Source organism: Podarcis cretensis (assembly GCF_951804945.1).
Source record: "Podarcis cretensis genome assembly, chromosome: 2".
Classification (NCBI taxonomy): domain Eukaryota; kingdom Metazoa; phylum Chordata; class Lepidosauria; order Squamata; family Lacertidae; genus Podarcis; species Podarcis cretensis.
This window is the reverse complement of record NC_137171.1, coordinates 44786347-44809604: the sequence shown is the minus strand read 5'-3', so window position 1 is coordinate 44809604 and position 23258 is coordinate 44786347. Positions and strand designations below refer to the sequence as shown.

The 23258-nt window shown below is 47.0% G+C and overlaps 3 protein-coding genes across 3 annotated transcripts in view; 1 reads left to right on the top strand and 2 right to left on the bottom strand.

The window, feature by feature from the left end:
- TTC1 (tetratricopeptide repeat domain 1) overlaps nt 1-23258 on the bottom strand; it is a 74792-nt gene that overhangs the window by 48256 nt on the left and 3278 nt on the right. The window lies entirely within an intron of this gene.
- PRDX2 (peroxiredoxin 2) lies at nt 782-10430 on the top strand. The gene is made up of 6 exons (XM_079967754.1): nt 782-927; nt 6429-6537; nt 7045-7198; nt 7968-8090; nt 9073-9203; nt 10136-10430. The coding sequence occupies exons 2-6, from the start codon at nt 6435-6437 to the stop codon at nt 10219-10221; spliced, it is 597 nt and encodes a 198-aa protein (XP_079823880.1). The 5' UTR covers nt 782-927; nt 6429-6434; the 3' UTR covers nt 10222-10430.
- JUNB (JunB proto-oncogene, AP-1 transcription factor subunit) lies at nt 21060-23193 on the bottom strand. Its single transcript, XM_079966592.1, has 2 exons — nt 23035-23193; nt 21060-22634 (listed from the first exon to the last, which is right to left on the bottom strand). Exons 1-2 carry the CDS (start codon nt 23176-23178, stop codon nt 21729-21731), a joined length of 1050 nt encoding a protein of 349 aa, XP_079822718.1. The 5' UTR covers nt 23179-23193; the 3' UTR covers nt 21060-21728.

Here is a 23258-nt window from a genome sequence, read left to right as displayed (position 1 = left end):
ACATCTGTCCCTGTTGGATTACGTCTGATGAATGTATGGGACTGCTAAACAGAGCCAGGTATTACTATGCTCTGGCTAGCTAGCACCAAGCTGGTGCTACAGTGTTCCCTGAGATCCTTATGGAACTTGGGATCTTTTTCATACAGTACTAGAAAGCATTTGTTCGGCCGCTCATCTATGTCCGCTCTATGAGCATATTTTACACACTAACAGTGTAAAGCTATAATGGGTGGACTTCAGGTGGGTGGATTGCATATAACGCTGCCCGTTTTCACCCCTGGCAAAACTCCTGCGCATTTAACATGTGTGCAAAAGGCAGGCATCGAGCAGGCGATTCACCAGCTGGATGCCTACCTGTGTCCTGCAGCTGATAAACGGGAGCGTGTTTTCCACGAGCAGAGCGTGTGTACGCAGCAACTGTGAATGAAGACCGCGAGTGGGCTTGCCATCTTTTGTCTCTGGCAGGAGTCGGGACGTGACGGAAAAACATCCAGCAAGGAGTGATAAAAAGATTGACCTGTTGAACGTCTGCCTGCCGTGCAGTTGTTAAAAAAAAAACAAAAACCAGGAGCAGAGAAAGAAAGCCAGCAAGCGCCCTTTAGTGGAGTTGTTCGCCGCATTGCAATCAGAATCGCATTTTGGAGCGGAATGTCTTTGGCTCCCAATTCAATTCCCTTTTTCTGAGTCCAAAGGGAGAAAAAGGGGGGAGGGGTAGCCGGGGTGGGGGTGACCCGCGCGCGCACATGTTCTCATTGTGAGTCGAATCCGGATTACACCGCCCCCTCCTGCACCTTTGCCCCGCCCTCTCCCAGCACGCTGCACATAAAACCCGGCAGCCGCTGCGGCTTGTTCTGCTGGTGTCACGCCTCCTCCTCGCTTCGAGAAGCGCTCGGCTTAGCTTTGGGACGGCAGCGCGCGGACCAGGAGGTACGGAGGGAGCGAGGGGTGGGCGCCTCGAGGGCATTTCTGGAGCTTTTGCAGCGCTTGTGCATGGAGGCAAATGCGGGCGCGTTGCTCGGGGTTTGCAATTCGAGCCTGGCGAGGCCTGCTATGGGGTGGGGGCCTGCAGCGCTTTCTCTCTCCTCCAGCCTAGCAGGTTCGAAGGGTCGTCATTTTCTGGGGTCTATATGTGGAGGCGAAGGGCTTCTGGAAGGTTTCGAGGCTTGCAATCCGTGCATCTCCTCGTGTCTTCCAAAGGCGTGATTTTGGGAAGGGGGGCACCTGCATTGGAATAAAGTGGGCTGGAAGCTGCGCTGCTCCTCGGCTCTCTGGTCCTTTTTCCCCAAAGCGGAGAGGAGGCGGTGTGAATGCTGCCCATTGTGTCCTCGGCAAGCGAGTCATAGGGATCTCCTTTGTGTTCTGAGCGGTACAGGGAGGGGGCTGGAAGCAGTGCGGGCTGCCTTGCATTGTCACTGGAATTCAACTCCAGGGGTCGATCTTGGCTTCCTCTAACTCTCCTCCTCCTGCTTCCCCCGCCCCCAACCCTGGAAAGCGGTGAGGCTTTCCAGTCTCTTCTCAGCTTGCATAGCGCTCCTAGCCTTGCTCGGGGTCTACTCGAGTGAAAATTCGTGAAATGGAGCCAGTGACTAAGTGCTCTTGCCTTAAAAATTAGGTCATGGAAACTGTGCTTTTTAAACAGGAGTTTAGTATGAATAGAAGAGGTGACAACAGTGCAATAAGTTTAAGCTCTAATTCTTACTAGAGGGGGGAACTAGACAAATAGAGTAAGATCTGTGCGCTTTTGTTTCAAGTAGTGTATATACCAGGGGGAAGATGTATTGTTTGCAGAACTTGCACAGAAGTAAACCTACAACGTAGTGCTTCTGGGATGTTCTCACCTGTGCGGAGGTAACAATGCCTCTAAATTCCAATCGGTTACCATTTTAAGCGTTCATTCTGTAAACCAAAAAATGTCCAGGTTAATAAAGTCCCTCCTAAAATGTATTGGGCTTTTTATTTGGTCCCTAAAATGCAGTTAAAACACTGGAAGATAAGCAACAGACAGTTTTAAAAATGGTTTTGTAAAGGTTTGGGTAAATAAAAAGGTTTTAAGCATGATTATGAAATAATAGATTGTTGGAGCATGCCTTACCTAAAGTGTAATGAATGCCACCATTTTTGCCATTGTGGTGGTGGTTCTATTGTCCTAGCTAATGTTAATATATGAGATAAAGAAGTCACAGTTTTTCAAGCAATGACTGACCCAGAGAAGCAAATCAAAGTGGGCTTTTGACATGCTGCATATGGCTTTATGCTGGGACATTTTATCACCAAACAGGCACCTGTATTCAGCTTGGGGTAGGAAAATACCTTCCCCAACTGTCCGTTTTTTGTTTAAGAATTAAAGAATCAAATATATGGTAATATAAGTCCCGCATAACTTTTAGCTGCTTTCTTCAGTTTTTGCTTGAAGTGTAATCTTCTCCTGTCACGTGTCTTTTGGACATTCCACCATCCCAAGTTACTTTGGAAGTCAGCCTGGCGTAGAAAACTATCCCAACTGCCTGCACCAGTAGCAACAGATCCTTATTAAGCAAACAATGGCTTGGCAGTGTCCTTGTACACAACACCGCTCATTCTAAGCCAAAGACACTAATCACCAAATTCAAGGCTGGGTACCCATACTGTAACATCACATGCTTGGCCCAGGAAACTCTGATAGAGCCTTTTAGCTTCTGCAAAAACTCTTGTTTTGTCTTGCTGCCGCCACCACATGCTGGACCTGGAGTAAGACAAGACTGTAGCAGAGGTCACATTTCTAGGGCTCAAACTTGCCTGGGTAGTGTAACTTTTTTTCATATGTGGTGGACATGTAAAAAAGTTAAAGAATATTGAGAAATTATTTATATTAAGTTGTAAAGATTGTTTAAAACAACATTCCCAAAAAGACCAGGGGCCTTTCTGTCAAGAATAGTTCAGACTGAAGTTCCCAGGTGTCAGAAAAAAATGATTTATGTATGCAACAATGGCTGCTTGAGTTTTGTTAGCTCAAAGATGGAAAGTGAGGGAGGTCCCAAGTAAGGAGGACTGGCAACTTAAGATGATAGAATTTGCAGAACTAGCAGGTTTAACATATAGAATAAGAGAGCATCTATTTAAAGAGGAGTAGAAAATATTTGTTGAGTACAGTGATACCTCGGTTTAAGAACAGCCCAGTTTACGAACTCCGCAAAACCGGAAGTAGTGTCCCGGTTTGCAAACTTTACCTTGGTCTAAGAACGGAAGCCAAATGGTGGAAGGGCACTGGCGGCGGGAGGCCTCATTAAGGAAAGTGTGCCTTGGCTTAAGAACAGACCTCCGGAACGGATTAAGTTCGTAAACTGAGGTACCACTGTATTTGGAAAATAACTGTACAGCTGAATACACTGGCAGCATTAAGCTAAATTCAGCAGTGTGGTTAATATTTGAATGATGTAAATTGGAGAATTACTTAAATGGTTGCAGAAAAATAGGCAGGAATGATAGACAAGTAAAATGAACCATGGAAGGAGAAGGAGGGAAGTCATTGGATATATGGTACTATGTAAAATGCTTATTTTGAGACATATAACTGGAAAACTTAATAAAAGCTATTCAAAACAAAACAGACTTGCCTGGTAGTGAAGGCAGAGGGCCTTCTCAGTAGTGGCTCCCACCCTGTGGAATGCCCTTCCATCAGATGTCAAGGAAATAAGTATCTGACTTTTAGAAGATATCTCAAGGGAGCCCTGTATAGGGAAGTTTTTAATGTTTAATGCCTCACTGTGTTTTTAAATATTTTGTTGGGAGCCACCCAGAGTGACTGGGACAACCCAGTCAGATGGGTGGCATATTATTATTATTATTATTATTATTATTATTATTCAGGGTTTGGTGGATCACTAAAGTTGGTGCTGTCAGTATTGGAGTTGATGGAGGAAAGTATCTCGTCATTGATTTTGGCTTGCCCAAGCAGGCTTTTTTTCTCCCTTTTGGTTCATTATAAGCAGTGTGCATCTCAAAGCCTTCACTGCAGTAACCCATGAGTGACCGTTCCATTTTCCTCTGTCACATACCACCAGAACAATGGCAAATGTATGTACTAGTTCAAAATGCACTGTATTCTGCTGGCTTCACTCCAGAAACTAGCAATCAGTGTTTGTGATGTCAGGGGCAGCAGACCATCATCACATAGTTAATTCACTGTCATTAACCATAGCCTGCTCATGTTTGCCAAAGCATATTGTAATAGGGCTATCTTCCTGAACATGGAGCTTACTGGTAAGTGCCTCACCCAACAGCTACCAGCTCCTTATCAGGAAGGTATCATGTCGCCCAGTTTGTGTTTGGGACACACTTCTGGAAGGGAAGTATTTGTCAGCTAGAGCTGCCATAGGGCCCATCGGCTACCAAGTGTAACATGATGGGTGAGAGTCATGGGCTAACGTAGCAGATGCATCTCTCCCCCACCCCATATCTCCAGCAACAGAAGGCGCCAGGTTTTCTGTGCTCGACCAGGCCCTGGCAGATGCCTCAGTATCTGAAGAGCCTTTCAGTGGATGAACATTACTTTAATGGCTCTGTTCAGACACCATGATAAACTCAGGGCTCGGGAACTTGTGACTCCAGTGTTTCCCATCATCCCCTGAGTATTGGTTGTGTTGGGTGACATTTATCTTTCTGAAGTCAGAATACCAATTGTGGCCTTTTTGAAGATTCAGCAGTTGGTTTTATTAAATTGTGCAGAAGGAGTAAGTAGCCAAGCAGGCTCTGGCAGGAACAATATGAAGCTGGAATAGTAAAATGCAAACACCCCATCTCCTCTCTGCCATGCATTCAGCATAATAAAAGGGCACTTGTCTTCTGATGAATTTGAATTGTAAACTACTTTGGGAGCCAGTCTTGGTTGGCAAGTGGGATATAAGTATGTTCAGCTTCACCTTCTATTGGTGGCAGACAGCACCAAGAATATATTGATCTGACCCAAATTACAGTGCTAGGAGAATGAGCTATTTATCTGCTCCTGAAGCCTTTGCCTGTTCTTTCTCTGCTAGAGCTGGTTTTAGATAGTTTTCCACAGCAGTGGCAGCTTGCTTCTACCTGAGCCAGAGAAAACTACTTAAGTACTACTGTACTTAATTAATAGATTACTGCCTATCCTTATCTGTCACCATTGTAGTTATGAATGGAAGAGACTTAATCTCCTGGTTATGTTGTCAAGTATCTGTTGTGTTTGCTTCCAGATTTGGCCTTTCATAACCTAGTATTAAACTTCGTGTTCATGCATGCAGCTTCTTGAAAGGAACTCAGGTTTGATTTTATACATGCTACATCTAAATCCCAGGGTTGTTTTCTTGATGCCAAAAAGCAGCCGGAGCTTTGAAGTAGTTATGAAATATTGAGACTTCGCTTATGCAAAAAGGAGCCAAACCCAAATTGGCAAGGTTTAACATGAAGGGGTGTAATGGGGCAAATTCTTTATAAAGAGAGCCTCTTATGGGATGGGGGTGGAGACAGGGCTGGCCCCACACAGGAGGCAAGGTGAAGCAGCCATCTTGGGTGGTGGAAGCCCCTGAGGGGGTGCCTTGGTGGGTGCCCCACTGGCAGAGTATCAGAGCTGATTTCCAGCAGGATTTTTGCCAGAACCTGCTGCTGCTTCATGCTGCCACCATACAGCCTAGGGATGCTTTGGCGGCAGCGGCAGGGTGGGGAAGCACTTCCCACTTAGCCTCAAGCAACACAATGGGATGCGCCGCCCCTGGTTGGAGAGGAGGAGGCACATCAGACCTCCAAATCACCTAAAAATTATACACACACACACACACACACACACACAAAACTGCTAGAGCCAAGCAATAAGAAGCAGTGTTCAAAAGTACTGTACACAGCACACTACCACCTCATGTTTTTATGTAATGGATTAGTGAAACTGCTTGTTGAGCTCCAAGGCAAATAGTGCACATGGTAACTGAAATGCATTGAAGGTGGTAAAATTTCAATTAGCCAGAAAGTTGTCTGGGAGCACTTGCTCACGCCTAGCTAAAATGGAATGAGGCTAATAAAAATATCCTGCTGAACCAAGAGGCCACTGACTCAAACCCTCTGCAGACTTCCTCAAAGGAATGAGGGTGCAAGACTCCCTGATCTTGCATTCCTCAGGGATTGCCTTGCGTCACCCTCCACAGTTATAATCCTTTACAACTCATGTGACTGGGGCTCTGTACAGCACTATGCAGAATTGGATGAGGCTTCTTGTTTCCTCTGAAGTGCATCTTAATTGTTTGGGCACTACAAAAGTTGGGCTTGACGTTGGGGAAGAGTTGTAAGCCAAAACAGAGCTGCCTTGTTTACAATCCTTCAGAAGGTAAGAAAATGCCTCTCCTGGGATATGTACTCAGTAGCAGACCTCTTGGTTGAAAGCGGCTCAACTTGGTTGTCTACCTAAGCCTTTACACTGTTTGATATTTCAGAAAGAAATGGCTTCCGGTAAAGCTCATATTGGTAAGCCAGTTCCAGACTTCAAGGCCACAGCAGTGGTGGATGGAGCCATTAAGGAAATAAAGTTGTCGGACTACAAAGGTAAGAGAGAGTACCACTTTCAGTTGTTTAAACAACATCTTCAGTCAGTCTTAATGTCGCAAGGTGCCTTGAGCTCATGAATATGCAGGACATAAATACCCTAATTAAAAAGTTTCCCAGACCCACCTTGATAAGAGAGGCTGAGTATGGATCACTTAAGAACTATTTTCCTGCTATGCAGCATTGGAGCACATAAGGATCTTGCATTATCCGTCTGTTTATCAAGAGGTAATCAGTCCCCAGGCACTGAATCAGATTGCTGTGGGGATGATGGTGTGTAGTGCAAATACTATATTTTGTTAGCAGGTGCAGCTAATGGACCTTGGGTTTGCCATATCCCAAAGGAAGGATGAATGTTATCGTGGTCAAGGCATGACATTTGTTTTGAGTACATTGTGCTGGTGCCTTCAGGTGTTGTCTCCTTCCATAAACTTCAGATAGTAGCCAGGCAAGGTTTCTGGCTCAAAAGTATTCTGCTTCTGATGGGCTTTCTCCCTCTCTACACAGGCAAATATGTGGTTCTCTTCTTCTACCCCCTGGATTTCACCTTCGTCTGTCCCACAGAGATCATAGCTTTCAGTGATCGAGTTGAGGAGTTCCGCAAGATCAACTGTGAGGTTATTGCTGCCTCGGTTGACTCTCAGTTCACCCATTTGGCCTGGTGAGTCTCCTGGTGTTCAAGATCTAGCGCAATGTTTCCGTCCATGCTAGAAAGCAAATACTGTGAAGACTTTTGGTTATGTTGTTGTTTCTTAAGGCTGGCTTAGCTGAAGGAAACTGAGTGACAGGAATAACAGCACATCCCTATTTTGTGTGTTGCTTAGTAAGAGGGTTAGAATTGAAACATCATTAAGAATGTTCTAGGGATCTGACACTGGGAGGGAGCCAAGCAGAAGTTAACTGACAGAAGGGTGTAGAGGGTCCCCACCAGCCTTATCTAGCCAAACCTAGCTGCTGTTAGTTTTATCAGCCACCTCAGTAGACTAACTGCAGTTGTGTTCAGAGTTGATTTGAGCTCCTAAATGGGTGTAAAGAACATTTCACTCTTCTGTGGGTCAGAGGATCCGACTTGTATCTAATTGGAGAATATTTCCAGTTTGTCTTCAGAATTAGGTTTCTGATGAGGAAGAAGATGCTTGCCCAGTTTTTAGACCCAGCTTTGGTCTGGGAGCCCCATGTCAAGTTTGGAACAAAAAGCTAGGGGCAATCTATCCCATGTGAAATATTTGATTCAACCATTTCTAAATAGTAAATGGCTAGAGTAGTAGTCTGCAGACGTTCAAGATGGAAGGGTGGGAGATATGAGGCCCTCCAGTTGTTGGCCCTTGCCCAACATAGCCAATGATTAGGTTTGAGGTGGGCATTGGTTCACAGGTTCTCTACCTCTGCTCTAAATGATATTGCAGATGTTAACGGCCATTTCCCTGCAGGATCAATACAGCAAGAAAGGAAGGGGGCTTGGGATCTGCAAATATTCCCCTTGTGGCAGACATCAACCACAATATTTGCAAGGACTACGGAGTGCTCAAGGAGGAGGATGGCATTGCATACAGGTATGGAGATCTTGAGGTCTAACCTTAATTCTGGATGACAGTTCAAAGGGCTGTGGCTGGTGGCATCCTGGCAAATGCCATTCCTCTTGCGTTCACTAGCAAAGCCTCAACATGGCTGACTCAAGTACCACTTAGCTCCTCTCTCCAGTGCTGCAACACAGGGATAACTAACCTGGGAGTCTCCAGGTGTTACTGAACTAGAGCTGCCAGCTGCAGCCAGCATGGCCAATGGTCAGGAATGATGGAAGTTGCAAAATTCAGCAGCATCTGGAGAACAACAGATTAGTCCCTCCTGCTCTTAAATCCTGTGATCTGTTGAAGAGGTTAGTCATCCCTGATGCTGCTGGACTGTTCAATCCTCTATTCATCAGCTTGGTCCCACCCATCAAGTCCATGTACGTAATCTAAATGGTAACAACCTGGCTGGAATATAAAAAGCTATTAACACTAGCTAGGTCCTAGAATCCTGGCCCTTGGATGTATGGACTTGGACTTCAGAGAATTAGTAGCTGTAGCTGGAACTTAATTGAGTCTGTCTCTGCTTTTGCCCCAACCTCTTTTAGTTGATCTCTCAGTAAGGTTTCTTCGTAGGCATAGATTCAGAATTCCCCCACTCTTAACTTTGACCCTGGTACTACTGATAAAGGCAGTAAAAGCGCCACATAGATTCCAGAAGGTTCCAATACTGGGGTAGAATTCCCCGTGTCTGCTCTTGTCCTGTCTCTCTAAGGCTGCATACGCACCATACCTTTTAAAGCGCCTTCTCCAAAGAACCCAGGCAATTGTAGCTTGCCCCTCACCGAACTACAGTTCCTTGTACCATTATACTATAGTTCCCAGGATTCTTTGGGGGAAGGCATGTGCTTTAAATGCATCTTAGGCTTGAATGCATACAAGCTTGAATCCTCTTTTTTTAAAATAATAATAATAATAAATGCTCTTAATTGCCCTTCTTTCTCCCCCACTCCCCACAACTATCCAGAGGCCTGTTCATAATTGATGACAAAGGCATCCTTCGTCAGATCACAGTGAATGACCTACCAGTGGGGCGTTCTGTGGATGAGACACTTCGCCTGGTACAGGCTTTTCAGTTCACAGACCAGCATGGTGAAGGTAAGGGGTGGGGATTGGGATAATAGAGCTAACACAGAAGGGGGAGGTCAGTATTGCTTTAGAAATTGTGACTGTTACCTCTTCATGGGGCAAGTAAGGGCCTCTCTCTGCCCATGGACAGTGCATAACAGCTTCCCAAACACCTTTGTAGCAAATGGTATCATATATGAAGTTGGCATGATGTACTGCTAGCAACATTTCTTAGAGCCTTCCATAGCGCAGTTCATGCCATATCCTGTCTTGCCCACCATCTTCAGCATCACAGAAGTGTGGCGTGGTACAAAGTAGACCCAAGACAACCTTATGCAACTCTTAATAATGCAAGAGCCCTGCTGGTTCAATCCATTCGCCCATCTAGTCCAGCATCCTGTTCCCACAGTGGCCAAACCAGATGCCCATGGGAAGCCTGCAAGTACACTCTTCACTTGTGAGTCCCAGAAAGTGGTATGTGGAGATATACTACCTCCAGCACAGCCATTGTGGCTATTAGCCAGTGGCAGCTGTCCTCCTGAACATATGCAAACACACTAGTCTCCTGTTATGGACCATGAAATCCCAAAAGGAGCATATTGGGATGGGAAAGGCTGTGGCATTTTGCCCCTCTCCAGTGCTGCTTTGATTTTTTATTTTTTTTAAGGAAAAGGGTGTGGGTATTCACTATGAAGTTGTTACACTAAGTGCCACATTTTTAACATTTGGAAGAGAATGGTACTGCATACCCTTGAGTATCCCCAGAAAAAAGGTGCCGCTCCAATCTAGATTGTGCTTGTTGATGGAGTAAGTTCTGACTTTTTAACATGTGATGTCTCCAAAGCTTCCTTCTACTGCTTCTGGGGGTACCTTGTTGCCCTAAGCTTGCTCCATGTGGACCTATGTGCTTTGAGTGCTGTTTGACATATTCTAACCCCACACTTCTGTACATTTTGCTACAGTGTGCCCAGCTGGCTGGCAACCTGGCGGTGACACCATCAAGCCCACAGTGAAGGACAGCAAGGCCTTCTTCGCCAAGCAGCAGTAGAGGTGTCTTGCTGAACAAATCTGGCCTAATGTGAAGGGATTATTCATACTGAATCTTTCCCGTTGAGATCTCTAGAAGTAACTCTCTGGGGAGAGCTGGGCTACGAAAGCCTCTCCCATGAGTAGTAGTTCATAGAAGTAGCTTGAATGTAATTTTTTGAGTAGGGCATCTTTATGTTCATGCTTCAATAAAAGTGGAGATTAAAAGAAGCTTGGTGGTGATGTCTGGTGCTGCAGAAGGTCATTCGGAACGAGCAAATGACAAGGAGAATCAAAAGTGGAGAATGTGATCCTGGACTTGCTCCTCAGATGCAAAGAGAAGAGTTCTTTCCTGCCTTTGGAAGGATATACTTGTACTAAATGGGTTTGCATTGGGGTATAATTACTATGCCCACCCTTTGGTTTTATGTGCAAAGTAAGAACCCCCCAGTCCCTGTAGAGGTAACGTTCCATGGACTCCTTGAAGTTAAGAGATGTAGACTTGGTGTTATAAATGGCTTGTCCAAGAAAACAGGAAAACAAGCATGCAGTTCTAGTACGTCCATGCTGTCAGTGATGAGATCAAGCACTTTTGAAACTTAGGTCCTTGGCTGGGACCTTTTTCCGAAGGCAAGCTGAGATTTGATACAGCTGTTGCATGAAGTAAGGTTCTGATGATGACATTCAAAGCAAGAAGCATTAGCTTGCTGTAGGCTTTTCGTAGCTGGAATGAAAAGCAGGGAGTATCAAAGGCCTGGTGTGAGCTGGAATTATGTAGGCTTTAGATAGCTAGAAACAGAATCTCCTAGGTATTAGCTGAGACCTTTTGCAAGGAATGCAGTGGCCTTCCTAAGAAGCTGAACAAACCTCTGGCATAACAAAGTAGCTTCATCGAAGTGTCCTTCCTGGATCAGCACTTGGTTCCTGAATCATTACCCAGATTCAAAATTATGGATTTCCTCTGATGACAGGTTGAATGGATAAAATCTTGCGGCAGAAGAAAAAGGACTGATTAGCAAGTATAATCAGGATCATTATCTTCCTATATTGTAGTGATATCAAGGCCTAAACAAAACAACCCCCCCAACTCCTTCACACTGCTAATTTTGTGCTTCTGAAGAGTTAGTCCTAAAGCACCTAGAGAATTCCAGGGTTACAGTGGTGAAGCTGGTTATGCAGATTGCATGAGTGACACTAGTCGATTCATTCACACATTTACACCTGAATTTAGATGGAGGGCGTCCCAATCTTACACCATGGTCATCTCAAGTGGGGCTTGTTCCCCACAGCAGTGCAGCACTGGAGTCCAAGGCATCTCCAGCAGCGTCCCGCCAGCTTGCCAAAATGGTTCTGCCTCTTTCTCATTCCAAGCCACCTCCAAAGGCCACAAACTTTTCCTGTGCCATCGCACTGAGTTACCCTGGCAGCCTTCCTCTCAATGGATGTCATTTAGGTGAATAGGTCGAGGAATTAAAACAGACCTGGCTGCTGGGTGCAATGGACACTGCTAGTTCTCAATCACTCTGAGATCTTAATTTTTCTTAAAACCCGTAATGGGCAGTTTTATCGCCAAACAATTTTGCAACATTTGTGGAAAATGTTTGCACGTTGCTTTGGAATAGGGGTGGTTGTTGGGTTGCTCCAGACTGCCTGTTCATAATTTTCCATCTATTGTCCTCCAAATGTTGTTACCCCCCTCTCCACATCAAGCCTGACTACCAGTAATTCTGGCTGGGGTGATGGTATTGGGAGTCCAGCATCATTTGAAGAGCCCCACATTTCTTATCCCTCACATAAGATGCTGGCTGCACTTTAAGGGTTATATGGAAATTGTTGTTCTTGTATCAGAGGCATCGCTGCCTATGTAGGCACTGGTAAGTTTAGACTTCAGACAGCAGTTTCCAGGCTTAATTCGTGAGACAGCATTTGTTTCTAATACTGAACTGCCATACATCTGCCAGTAGAGGATGCTGTAACTTCATGGAACGCTCTGATTCCAAACATGCGAGTGCCCAAGGCTTGAATACAACACTGGAAGGCATGGCGTCCGACTGTGCTGAACGATATTCCACCACCGTTATCCAATTCTGTTTTCTGCTAGACTTCATATGAAAAGGGGCCTTTAGACAGTGCTTTGTAATCTGTCTTCCCATGTGAATATTAAGCACAAAAAGCAATCTCAAAACAATACCACAGACAGGGCTCTTTTGCACAGCAAGGTATAATTTATACCTTATAAGTATACCTCTGACTTCTGTCAAACTTCCTGCTACTCTTAACTAGGTGGGTGTGCTGTTTGCCGTTTAACTAGTGCTCTCCACTTTGTAATATTGAAACTGGCACCAAGAAGAACTCAATCTTCACGCTGTTGAAGCTGTTTCACCCTTGCCAGAGCATAAACCTCAGGAATATTCATGTTTTAAGTGCTTGTTTTGAGATTAGGGTAGAAAAGATGCGTTAGATACGTGATGATACAACCCTTTGATATGCTATAATGTATTTGTTACCCAACCCTGATTTAATTTTGGGTCCTTGGGTTTAAGAAAAATGTCACCTAGAGCATGACTGTAGCATAATCTGGACAGGAGCGTGTGAAATGGAGGAGTGTGCATCAGGAGAAATGATTAGCTACCATCCTCTGTGCAAACATGGTCTCTCTGTGGATTTTCTCCCCTCGAATGTGATGGTAGAACACAAAAATCTGAATATCCACAATACAGTGGTACCTCGGGTTACATATGCTTCAGGTTACATTTGCTTCAGGTTACAGACTCCGCTAACCCATAAATAGTGCTTCAGGTTAAGAACTTTGCTTCAGGATAAGAACAGAAATCGGGCTCCGGCGGCGTGGCAGCAGCAGGAGGCCCCATTAGCTAAAATGGTTCTTCAGGTTAAGAACAGACCTCCGGAACGAATTAAGTACTTAACTTGAGGTACCACTGTATGGGGGACTCTTACTGGCTGCTATATTTATTAACCCCACATCTCTTCCTTACTGTGAGTACTTTCCAAATTGTTGGGTGCCCTCCATCTAGTCTCACCTACACTTCCAACTCTCCATTGTTCTCTCAGTAAAGCAGGAGCAATTAATCATTTTATTATTTATGCCCCGTCCATATGACTGGGTTTTCCCAGCCACCCTGGGTGGCTTACAGAATACGTAAAATATAATAAAGCATCAAACGTAAAGAAACTTGCTAATTATCAGTTGAAGGACACATTTTCAGGGATGGTCAGGAATGGTCAGGGATTTTCAGAATGCAAAGCAGATGTGCCAAAACTGAGCCCACCCCTAGAATACTTGCATAGTCAGCACTGATGGTTTCTAATAAGAGGCATTGTCTTGCTGTCCTTGTGGGTTTTACTCTGTGTGGCTATGGTTACCTGTTTTTGATCCACGAAGGAGAACAAGCTGGGTGCGGAAGAATGAATATGACTGCAGTTGTGTGGTTATGGTGTTGGACCTACCTATGAGTGAGGAGGTAAGGTAAAGGTAAAGGTACCCCTGCCCGTACGGGCCAGTCTTGACAGACTCTGGGGTTGTGCGCCCATCTCACTTAAGAGGCCAGGGGCCAGCGCTGTCCGGAGACACTTCCGGGTCACGTGGCCAGCGTGACATCGCTGCTCTGGCGAGCCAGAGCCGCACACGGAAACGCCGTTTACTTTCCCGCTGGTAAGCGGTCCCTATTTATCTACTTGCACCCGGAGGTGCTTTCGAACTGCTAGGTTGGCAGGCGCTGGGACCGAGCAGCGGGAGCGCACCCCGCCGCAGTGATTCGAACCGCCGACCTTTCGATCGGCAAGTCCTAGGCGCTGAGGCTTTAACCCACAGCGCCACCTGCGTCTCATGAGTGAGGAGACCAGAGTTCAACTCCCAACTCAGTCTTACTGTCGGAGGTATTTGCAGATGGGGAGTGTACTATTGCACTCAGGTCCTGCTTTCAGGCATCTGGCTGGCCTATTTGAGAAAGAGATGCTGGATTAGGTGGGCCAGTGGCTGAATCGAGCAGATGGTTCTTATGTTTATGATGTTTGCTGGGTGGCCAGCCAGCCTCTCAGTCTATCTAACCTAGCTCACCTGGCGGCTGTAAGAATTAAATGGAGAGCTGGAGACTTGTGTATACCACCTTAAGCTCCTTGCAGGAAAGGTGAGATATAAATAAATCTGACAGAGGCAGAACACTATGAAGGATGAGTTGCCATAGTGAAGGCAGAAGTAGGCTAGTGGCTGTGCCAGCAGAGAGCGCCACTGGGCGCCCCAGGAGCACCGAGGCTGTTTTAAACAGAAAGACGTAACAGCTCAGATATTTGCACTGCAGGACAAGGCTGAACAGCTCCCCTGGGTGAACCTGACACAGCTCTGCAAATTCTCAGACAGTCTTGGCGCATACTAGGTTCACCCAGGAGAGGGTTTGGTTTGCATACATCACTTCATTTGTATTATTGTGGATGGGGCTCGAAAAACAGCTCTCTTTCTCGTCCAAAACCTATGCATTGTACTCATCCTGGTTGGAACGGTTTTCCGCTTCACACATCCCACTGCTTAGGCTTTACAAGATAGCATGAATGTGCCCCTGCTGAAGCTAGAATGAGAAGTCACAACTCTTTCCTTCTCACACCCACCTACACAACGTGAAAGACTCTGAAACTTAGAGTGGGCCAGATAGATGGTTTAGTGAAATTGCCACCCTCTAAACAGGCTACCCTATCCCTAAGAAAATGCCCAGCAGTTATCTGTCTAAAATACTTATTGGAAGCCCTTAGAGGAGGAAAATTAAACATCTTTCTATGCAACTTTTTAACTTTCATTATTGAAAAGCCTTCCCTTTTGAATACCTCCCCCAACAAAACACAATGTTTATTGTGCACGTACTTACTTGTGGTTTAAACCCATTGGTCACCTTATCTAATCCTTGGAGCACAGAGTGAATAATTGTCCACATGTATAACAGTTGAGATTTCTCCTTGCTGAATTTAATCTGCCTGCCTGACTTGTCAATTATTGGGTGGTTTGTTTCTAAAATGTTTTAGCTTATCCTTTGAATGCTATGTATTTCCTGCCAATTCTTTTATCATCTGCAAATTTGGCAAGCGTAACTGACCGCTCACTCATCCAAATAATTAATGAATATATTAAATGCTGGCTTCCAACCAAGCAAATGCTGATTTTACATTATTTTCTTCAGTCCTTATTCCAAAAGCCTTCTTAGGAGGATATAATGTTAAACAGCGGATTTGGTGAAAAGCCTTGGAAGTCCCTATTACCAACTGAGGTCTCGCTACTAAACTATCATATCAAAAACAGAAAATAAACTGGTGCTGTAGTTGTCTTTTACAAAGGCAAGTTGATTATGACGTTTTCTCTTTAATCTTGTAAATGAATGGTTTTGTTTGTTCCAATATTCCCCCAAGTAAATAAATCAGATTCTATGCATCCTTGGATCTTTTTCAGTGGCTGTCTGGATACAGTTCAAGGAAGCTGCCGACCTTATAAAGCCCTTAATGCAGAGGTGGGGAAACATTTTCAGCTCATCTTTTGGGTGGAGCAAAATATGCGACTCTTTTCTTTGTACAGTCCAGTCCCACAGTCAGGTCTCTACACTTGCATCTCTCTAGCCCAAGCAGGCAAGAGACATTATCACAGTTGAACGACATTCCAACCAGCAAAAGAGATGAAGGTGTGGAGTGCGGCCGGGGGATAATCCTAAGGGCCAGTTAGAGAGATCTAGAGGGCCACATTTGTCCCCCAAACATAAGGCTTCCTACCCCTACCTTAAGGCCTTAGTCCAAGGGTAGTCAATGTGATGTTCTCCAGATCATAGAAGGGTCATCTAGTTCAACCCCATGTTGCTGGGCTGCAAGTCCCATCATCTCTGTTGGCCCTACTGGCTGGGGCTGATGGAACTTGGAGCCCACCAGCTTCTGGAGATCACCTTGTTGGCTACCCCTGGCTTAGATGCTACATATATCAGAGGCTTCTTTCTCGTCAGTTTTGCCATGAAAGAGCACTTTCTTACATTGGGCATGAACAGGAAAGGAACACAGAGGCATTCAGAGTGGAATTCCTGTCTGGTAGAAGTCTGTGCCAGGAGGCTTTGCAAAAGAGTGGTCAAAACCTTCCTCTTTGAGCTGGACTGGCATTCGACAGCCAGGGGTCAAGGGTATTTATAACTAGCTGGGTTTTGAAAGGGGGAAAAAAGTTATTTTTCACTGTTGTTACCTGCACTTAGCCCTTCCTGGAAAAGGGCAGGATAAATAATGCTGCAATAAATAAATTTTCTGAGACTATGCCAGTTTTCAGCAATTAGGACAGCTGGCTGTTCAGAGGTTTGCCCCACTAGCTCCTTCAGTAAATGCTACCAACATCAATTCAGATTGCCCAAGTGAACTGTTTTCCTAGCCTTTGGCCTTTCCCCATCCTTGTTTTTGTCAGCACTGAGTGTCTCATCACCATTTCCTTCTTGGTGAAGCAGAAATACATATTGAGCAATTCTGCCTTAAAAGCACAAACAAGCAACACTCCACCTTTCTTGTTTGGAGCTGAACCACAAATCCACTGTACCTCCCTCTGTTGCTTTGGCTACTAGTATCAATCCACGCTTCTCCCCTACCCCATAACTATAGCTTGGTCTGTGCCTGTCCTTTTCTGATTTTCTCCCATTATATTTATGCCACACAGGTCCTGGCGAACCTGTTTCCCCTTCTGCTACAATTTCATCTTGCGATTTTAGACTGCTAAAACATACGGTATCCTTAGCACACTACTTTACCTTCACATCCCATTTCAACAAGCTGGATGTGAGCTGGAAGGTGACACAGCACCCTTCTACCCCTCCCCCTCTTTTGCCCAGAGGGATGACAGAGTGCCTCTTGCTTCTTACACATGCCCTTCTGGGAGGCCTTCAGCTCTGGCATGCACTGTGGCCACATTCCATTCCGCGTCAGCTTCTCGTGCTTCCGGGGACACCAGGTTGTTGTTGATGATAACCCCAGGCTGGTTCTGCAAGGAGCTTGCCCCACCCCCTGGATGACAGCAACAAGTCGTGTCATTCTCACTAAACCCACCAGAAGGCAACGGGTAGAAAGAGGATGGTATGGAATACAATGAGTGTGGTAGTAGCTCTCTGGTTCCCAACTTTCCCTTTAATGCCATGCCATGCTATGCCACACACACACACACAGTGGGACTGCACTCCCCTTCCATGTCTGGAAATAGAATCCAGGAAACTTGAATGCTGCTCCCCATCACCCAACTAGACGTCTCGGCTCCCTGACTCACAGACCCATTTAGAGCTCCTTCCACCTGCTGTTTTCCTGGCTCTCTGTCCCTATCATCACTGGGCTCTGCCTTGGCTTCCTGATATGGGATGGGAGCTTATTGCCTGCATCCCAGTCTCATTCATCCCCAACTAAGCAAAAGTTAGATTATGAAATGAAAAAGTCTCCTTTTTCTCCCAGTCCCTGACTATTCACCTGTCTTAAAATACACCTGCCCCATTCCCGCAATGATCCGCCATCTGCAATGATACAGGACAATTTATCACTTCTTTTTTAGGAACGTGAGAAGTATAAAACTAAAACTGACCTTTTAATATTTTAAATGAAAGTATTTGAGATGCAACAACTGAAATGGACAGGGCAAATCTTTCTTCACGTCTTAATCCTTAATGCATGCAGCCATACGCCACAACATCTGGACTTTTTCTTTTGCCAATGCATTTTACTAGTTTGCATAAAGAACTTGATTTCCCCGCTTTAAGTGTCTCTTTCACTGAAACGCCTTTGAAGAAGCTACATGCAAAAATCAAGAATGCCAGCCAGCAATTCTACTTTCTTCATCAGACCCTTGATGAGAAGATAAAAAATTCCCCCTGCTCAAAACCCTTTTCTCTGTGCCACTTCTTATATTGCATCTCAGTCCACAGGGCTGATGCAGAGATTCTGTTGGTCATTTGAGTTCAATTGTGACCATTTGCACATGGTCCCATTCTAATCCAAACACTCCCTTTCTTCCTTATAATCAACTCCTACTGACCAGGGCAGGGAATAAGGGCTCTCTATGGTCCCACTTTCTTCTGAGTCACCTTGACCTTTTCAACTGTGGCTGAACGGTTGAGGGCCAGGATTCTTCAGAGAAAAAGCTGAATCCCACATCCTGCTCCCATGAGCTCCCTTGTTTGGCTTGCCTACAGTTTTACTCTCATTATGTCCAGTTCGAGGCATCCACTGGAACCTCAGCAAGGCCAGAACCCACATGCAGAATGCTTGGAGTTTCACAGCCCACATAGTGACGGCTGTATTGTGAGCAGCTGGCAACAGCAGCAATGTTCAGTGGTTTGGGCCCTTCTACTGGCTCTTGCTTGGTAGGCCATCCTATTTTCTCCCTTATTCACACTCCTGTATGCCATATCAGCTTGATGCCTCCAGGAGAAAAAGTCAAAACAAACACACAAGCTAACAAAATTGTTTTTTCTGTATCACAGATCTGGGGCAGCAAAAGATGTCACAGACTCTTAATTTATCGACAGGTCCCTGGAACTCTAGAGCTCAAGGGAGGCAAACTATGGCTCCTGCTAAAAGACCCAGGGCCACTGCACTCTTGCCTCCCATGAAGAACATCATGGCGAGGAGACCAGCCTGGCCCCATCCACTGGCCTGCAAAGGAACAGCTGCTCTGTTGCTTGCTCTCCTCTTCCCTTCCCATTCCTTTTTCCTTTTGCATCATGATATTGTGAGTCTACAGGCAGGGACTGTAATATTCTTATAGATACACAAGCACACATACGCATAGTGCTTAGAAAAATCTTAAGCATTAGGGTTTAATTAGTCAGAACAACTAAACCAAGTGAGAAAGAATTTTTCCATATTTTAAGAGTCACTAAAATAGTAGCTGCTTATAGATTAGGATTTAAATCCAAGCAACAGAACAGAGGGATAAAGAGACGACAGCAGCACTATGTTTGTTGGCTATGGGAGGTTATTGCTTGTAACTCAATTCTCCCTTCAATTTCCCCACAAATTAACATATATGCAAAGTGGGAAAACCCTCTTAAAAACTCCCGAAAGAAAAAAATGTTCATCCACACAGATTTTTATATCTGTCAGTATCACCTTAATGACCCCAAATCTATGTTCTCTCAAGAATGGTGCAATTCATTAAGCACCCTTCTGTTACAGAAGCTGCATGCGGGACTAATTCAAATTCTGTTGGGGGAGGTTATGACGAGATTTGTTGTTTTTTATCTAACAGCGTTCTTCATCTCCCCCCTTTACACTTGTTTCCAGTGGGAAATCCCTTTTCTCACATTAGGGTGGGAGACTTGGGGCTTTCCAGATGTTGTTTGCCACTAACTCCCATCAGCTATAGGCAGTGTGGCCAGCGGCCACAAATGATGGTAGTTGCTGTCCAGCAACAGTGCCGAAGTGACTTGTATTGGCATTGAGAAAGGGAAGCCTAAGTTGGTCCCCTATTCGACTATGGGGCTCACTAGGAGGCCACGGACAAGGCACTATCGCTCAGCTGCTTCAAACATTTAACCGGAATATTGTCCCGTGAAAGGAAAGGAAAAATCAGTTGTACAGCAGCAGCCAACAGTTGCTGTACATAAGCTTATCCATCCTTTGTACAAAACTCTAACAAAAGGAACCTTTGAAAAACAGGGTAATAAATTATCCTTTCAACACCAGACAACGGGAACATGGAGGTGTTGAGGTTGGAAAACAACCCAAAAAATAGTTTAATTGCGACTGGCAGAGCTCCGTCTGCAATAGTTTCAGTTACCGGCAGCGATAACCGTTGTGGGAAAGTTAACCTTATTTTTTTTACCAAACCCCAGAGTCCTGTAACATGTTATGTGTCTCACATTCCCCCGCAGGACATGTGGGTTGCTCTCACGGGCCAACCCCGTCCGACCTCGGCCCGCTGGGTTTTGCGGATCTGCTGCACCCTGGGACATTCCCAGCCCCAAAGCATCACCCCCTTCCTTCTTTGGCAGGAAATCGACACCGTCCAAGGCCCTTTGCCTGGTAACGTGGGCGGGGGTTCCCGGAATGGAGCCCTACCAGAAACGCGTCACTAGGCAGAAACTGACCATATATGGCCATCTTCCTCTGCGTCAGCGCGAAAAGCCCCCTCCTTTTTACCCCGGAGGCTCCACCCACTGGAGCTGAAGCCAGAACTTGTGAGATCAAGGAAATGAAGCTCGGCGTGTGGGAGGCCGCCCCTCGGGGCTTTTGGGCGCACGCCCTCCCCTTCCCGTCCCTCGCTATAGGGAAAGGGAAAGAGGCTCAAGCTGGTTTTCTGAGCCCCAGCGCTTTCGCATCAAGGCTCCGAGTCTGACATCAAAGGAAAGTGGGGCGCGGCGCGGGAGGGGAGGGAGAACAGTCCCCCAAACCCGGGAAATGACGTGAAGCGGAGAGGGGAACAAGGCACAACAGTAGCGCAGCACATTCAAAAGGCCTAGATCCGATTGGTTAGGGAAAACATCGGAGGGGGAAGAGGGAGGGAGGAGGGGGGGTCGCAGTTAGAGACAACAGAGATGACGTGCCTAAATTATCGTAGGTTTATAGGGAAATAACCCAGTAAGGAGTTAAAGACACACGCAGGGAAGGCGAAGGGCCAGCTACCGGTTAGGTTTGGTTACATCTTGGCAACAACTTTCCTCTCCCATCCCTCTAAACTTTAGCTTCAAGAAAAGAAGAGCAAGCGAGTTAAAACTGCCCCTAAAGAAACAGAGGCTGTTAAAAAAAACACCAGCTACAAAAGAAAAGTCTGATTTTTCCGATATAACCCCCCCCCAAACAACTTGTAAAATAATCTCTAGGAGAGGAGACAGCAGATTAAGAGGCACACAACGGAAATTAGTTAGAACATGTTTACTTAAATAGCTTCAATAAAAAGTCAAAAACACAAATACAATCTTTTGAAGAAAAAAAAACTGAATTTGAGGACTCAAAAGAAATTAAGAGCACAAGTAGTAAACAATCCTCTCCCGCTCCCCTTTCCCCCAGTGACCCCTTTTGTCCGTACAGTGGCCTCCTGGGAGGGAGAGAGGTGCTGAGGTTTCATCCCTTCCCTGCCATCCTCTGTTCTGGTCCCTTTTGTTTCAATTATAAATTAAGCGATCATCTCCTTTTTCTACTGGCACAAGGAAGAGATCAGAAGGCCAGTTTCTGGCTCTGTCCAGAGTACCTCCAGTTCCACTGCACCAGCCAGCGACGCAGCAGAAGGGGTGGAAAAAAGGCTTTTGTTTTTTCTTTTAAATACACTCACGCACGAAACCACTCTCACATACAGATATATATAAAAAAACCTCTTACACACACTCAGCACAGACCGGAGTTCTGGATCCACCAGATTGAGAGTCACAGACATAACAACTTGGAAAACAGGACTTCAGGAACAGAAGAGTTGGGAACTGGGCTCGTCAGTCCGGTTCCGTGTAAACTTTTGCATCACAAGTCCCCTCTTTCTCTTCTACCCACCCCACCCGCCAAAAAGGTCTTTGAGACGGCAGGGATCGCCGCCCATCAGAAGGACTGTTGCATCTTGGCCGTCAAGAGGAGCTGGCAGCCGTTGTTCACGTGGTTCATGACTTTCTGCTTGAGTTGCGCTACCTGGTCCCGCAGCGCGCTGGCCGTGTTGGACAGTCCCGCGTTCTCGCTCTTCAAGGTCTTCACCTTGTCCTCCAGTCGAGCGATGCGCTCCAGCTTCCTCTTCCTGCACTTGGTGGCGGCCAGGCGGTTGCGCAGCCGCTTCCGCTCCACCTTGATGCGCTCCTGATCTTCCATGTTGATGGGCGACACGGGCGGGCTCTGCATATCCGGCACCGTCTGGGGCTCCTCTTTGAAGCCTCGCGAAGGGTGCGGCAAGGCCAGGCCGTGCGGCTGCGGCATGTAGCTGAGGTTGGCGCTGGGGTAGCTGGACGTGGTGCTCAGCGTGGCCGAGGGGTTGTAGCTGGTCAGGTTGGTGTAGACAGGAGGCGGCTCCTGCGGGAGGGAGGCCGCGTAGCCGCTGCTGGCCGACGAGGCCGCCGCCGCTGCTGCCGCCGCCGCCGCCACCGCTCCGATGGAGACATTGGGCGGCGGCATGTGGTTCATCTTGTGCAGGTCGTCCAGCGCCTTGACGAAGCCGTCGGCGAAGCCTTCCTGCTCCTCGGTGGCCCCGCGCGGGTAGTAGTACTGGCCCGGCGGCGTCGGGGTGGTGGTGATCACCCCGTTGCTGTTCTGGACGATCAGGCGCTCCAACTCCGGGGCGGCTAGTTTGAGCGACGAGCTCCCGGTGTCGGCCTGTTGCTGCGGCGGCAGCGAGCCCGGGAAGTACCCGGCGGGGCCGTCCTCTGGGGCGCGGAGGTGGTGCGGCAGCTGGGACTTCAGGCCGCGGAAGGGCTCCGCGGACAGGTTCAGAGCCATGCCCGACTTCAGCGTCTTGTAGTCCTGCCCGTAGCCGGAGAGAAAGGAGTCAGGGTAGAAAGGCTGCTCCATCTTCGTGCACATCAGCCGCGCGCTGGGAAGGGGTCGCGAACCCGGGCTGGGACCGTCCGGGATCGAGCCTTCTCCCTAGCTGCCTCTGCCTAGGGGGCGCCGCGGGTCGAGTCTCTCGCTCCCCGAAACGAGGGCAGCAGCGCGCTTCCTTCCGCCTCCCTCCCTGAGCTTCACTTCCAGATTTCGGAGAGACACAAGGAAGGAAGGGAGCTCGTCTTTCCGGCGGCTTCTCCAACCACCCGCCCTGACTAAGCTCGGCTAGCGGGGATGGTTCACGCGTTGTCTGTCCCCCACCAGAAGGCGCGCCGGCTTCGAGCCCTCCCCGAGAAGCAAAAAGGAGCAGGTACCGTACCGGCGAAGGGAGAGAGAGAGAGAGAGAGCCTCCGGCGCGCGCGCTGGCGATGGCAGGTTTGCGAGTTATCTCAGCTGCAGCGTGCGCTTCCCGGAGCCTTTTATTGCGGGCAGGCGCTCGGCGGCGGCGGAAGCGAGCCGCCATTGGCTGAGGAGCCCAGCGCGCCTCCGCCCACCGCGGCGCACGCGAAGGGGGAACTGAGCTCATTGCTCGGCAGCTCGTGC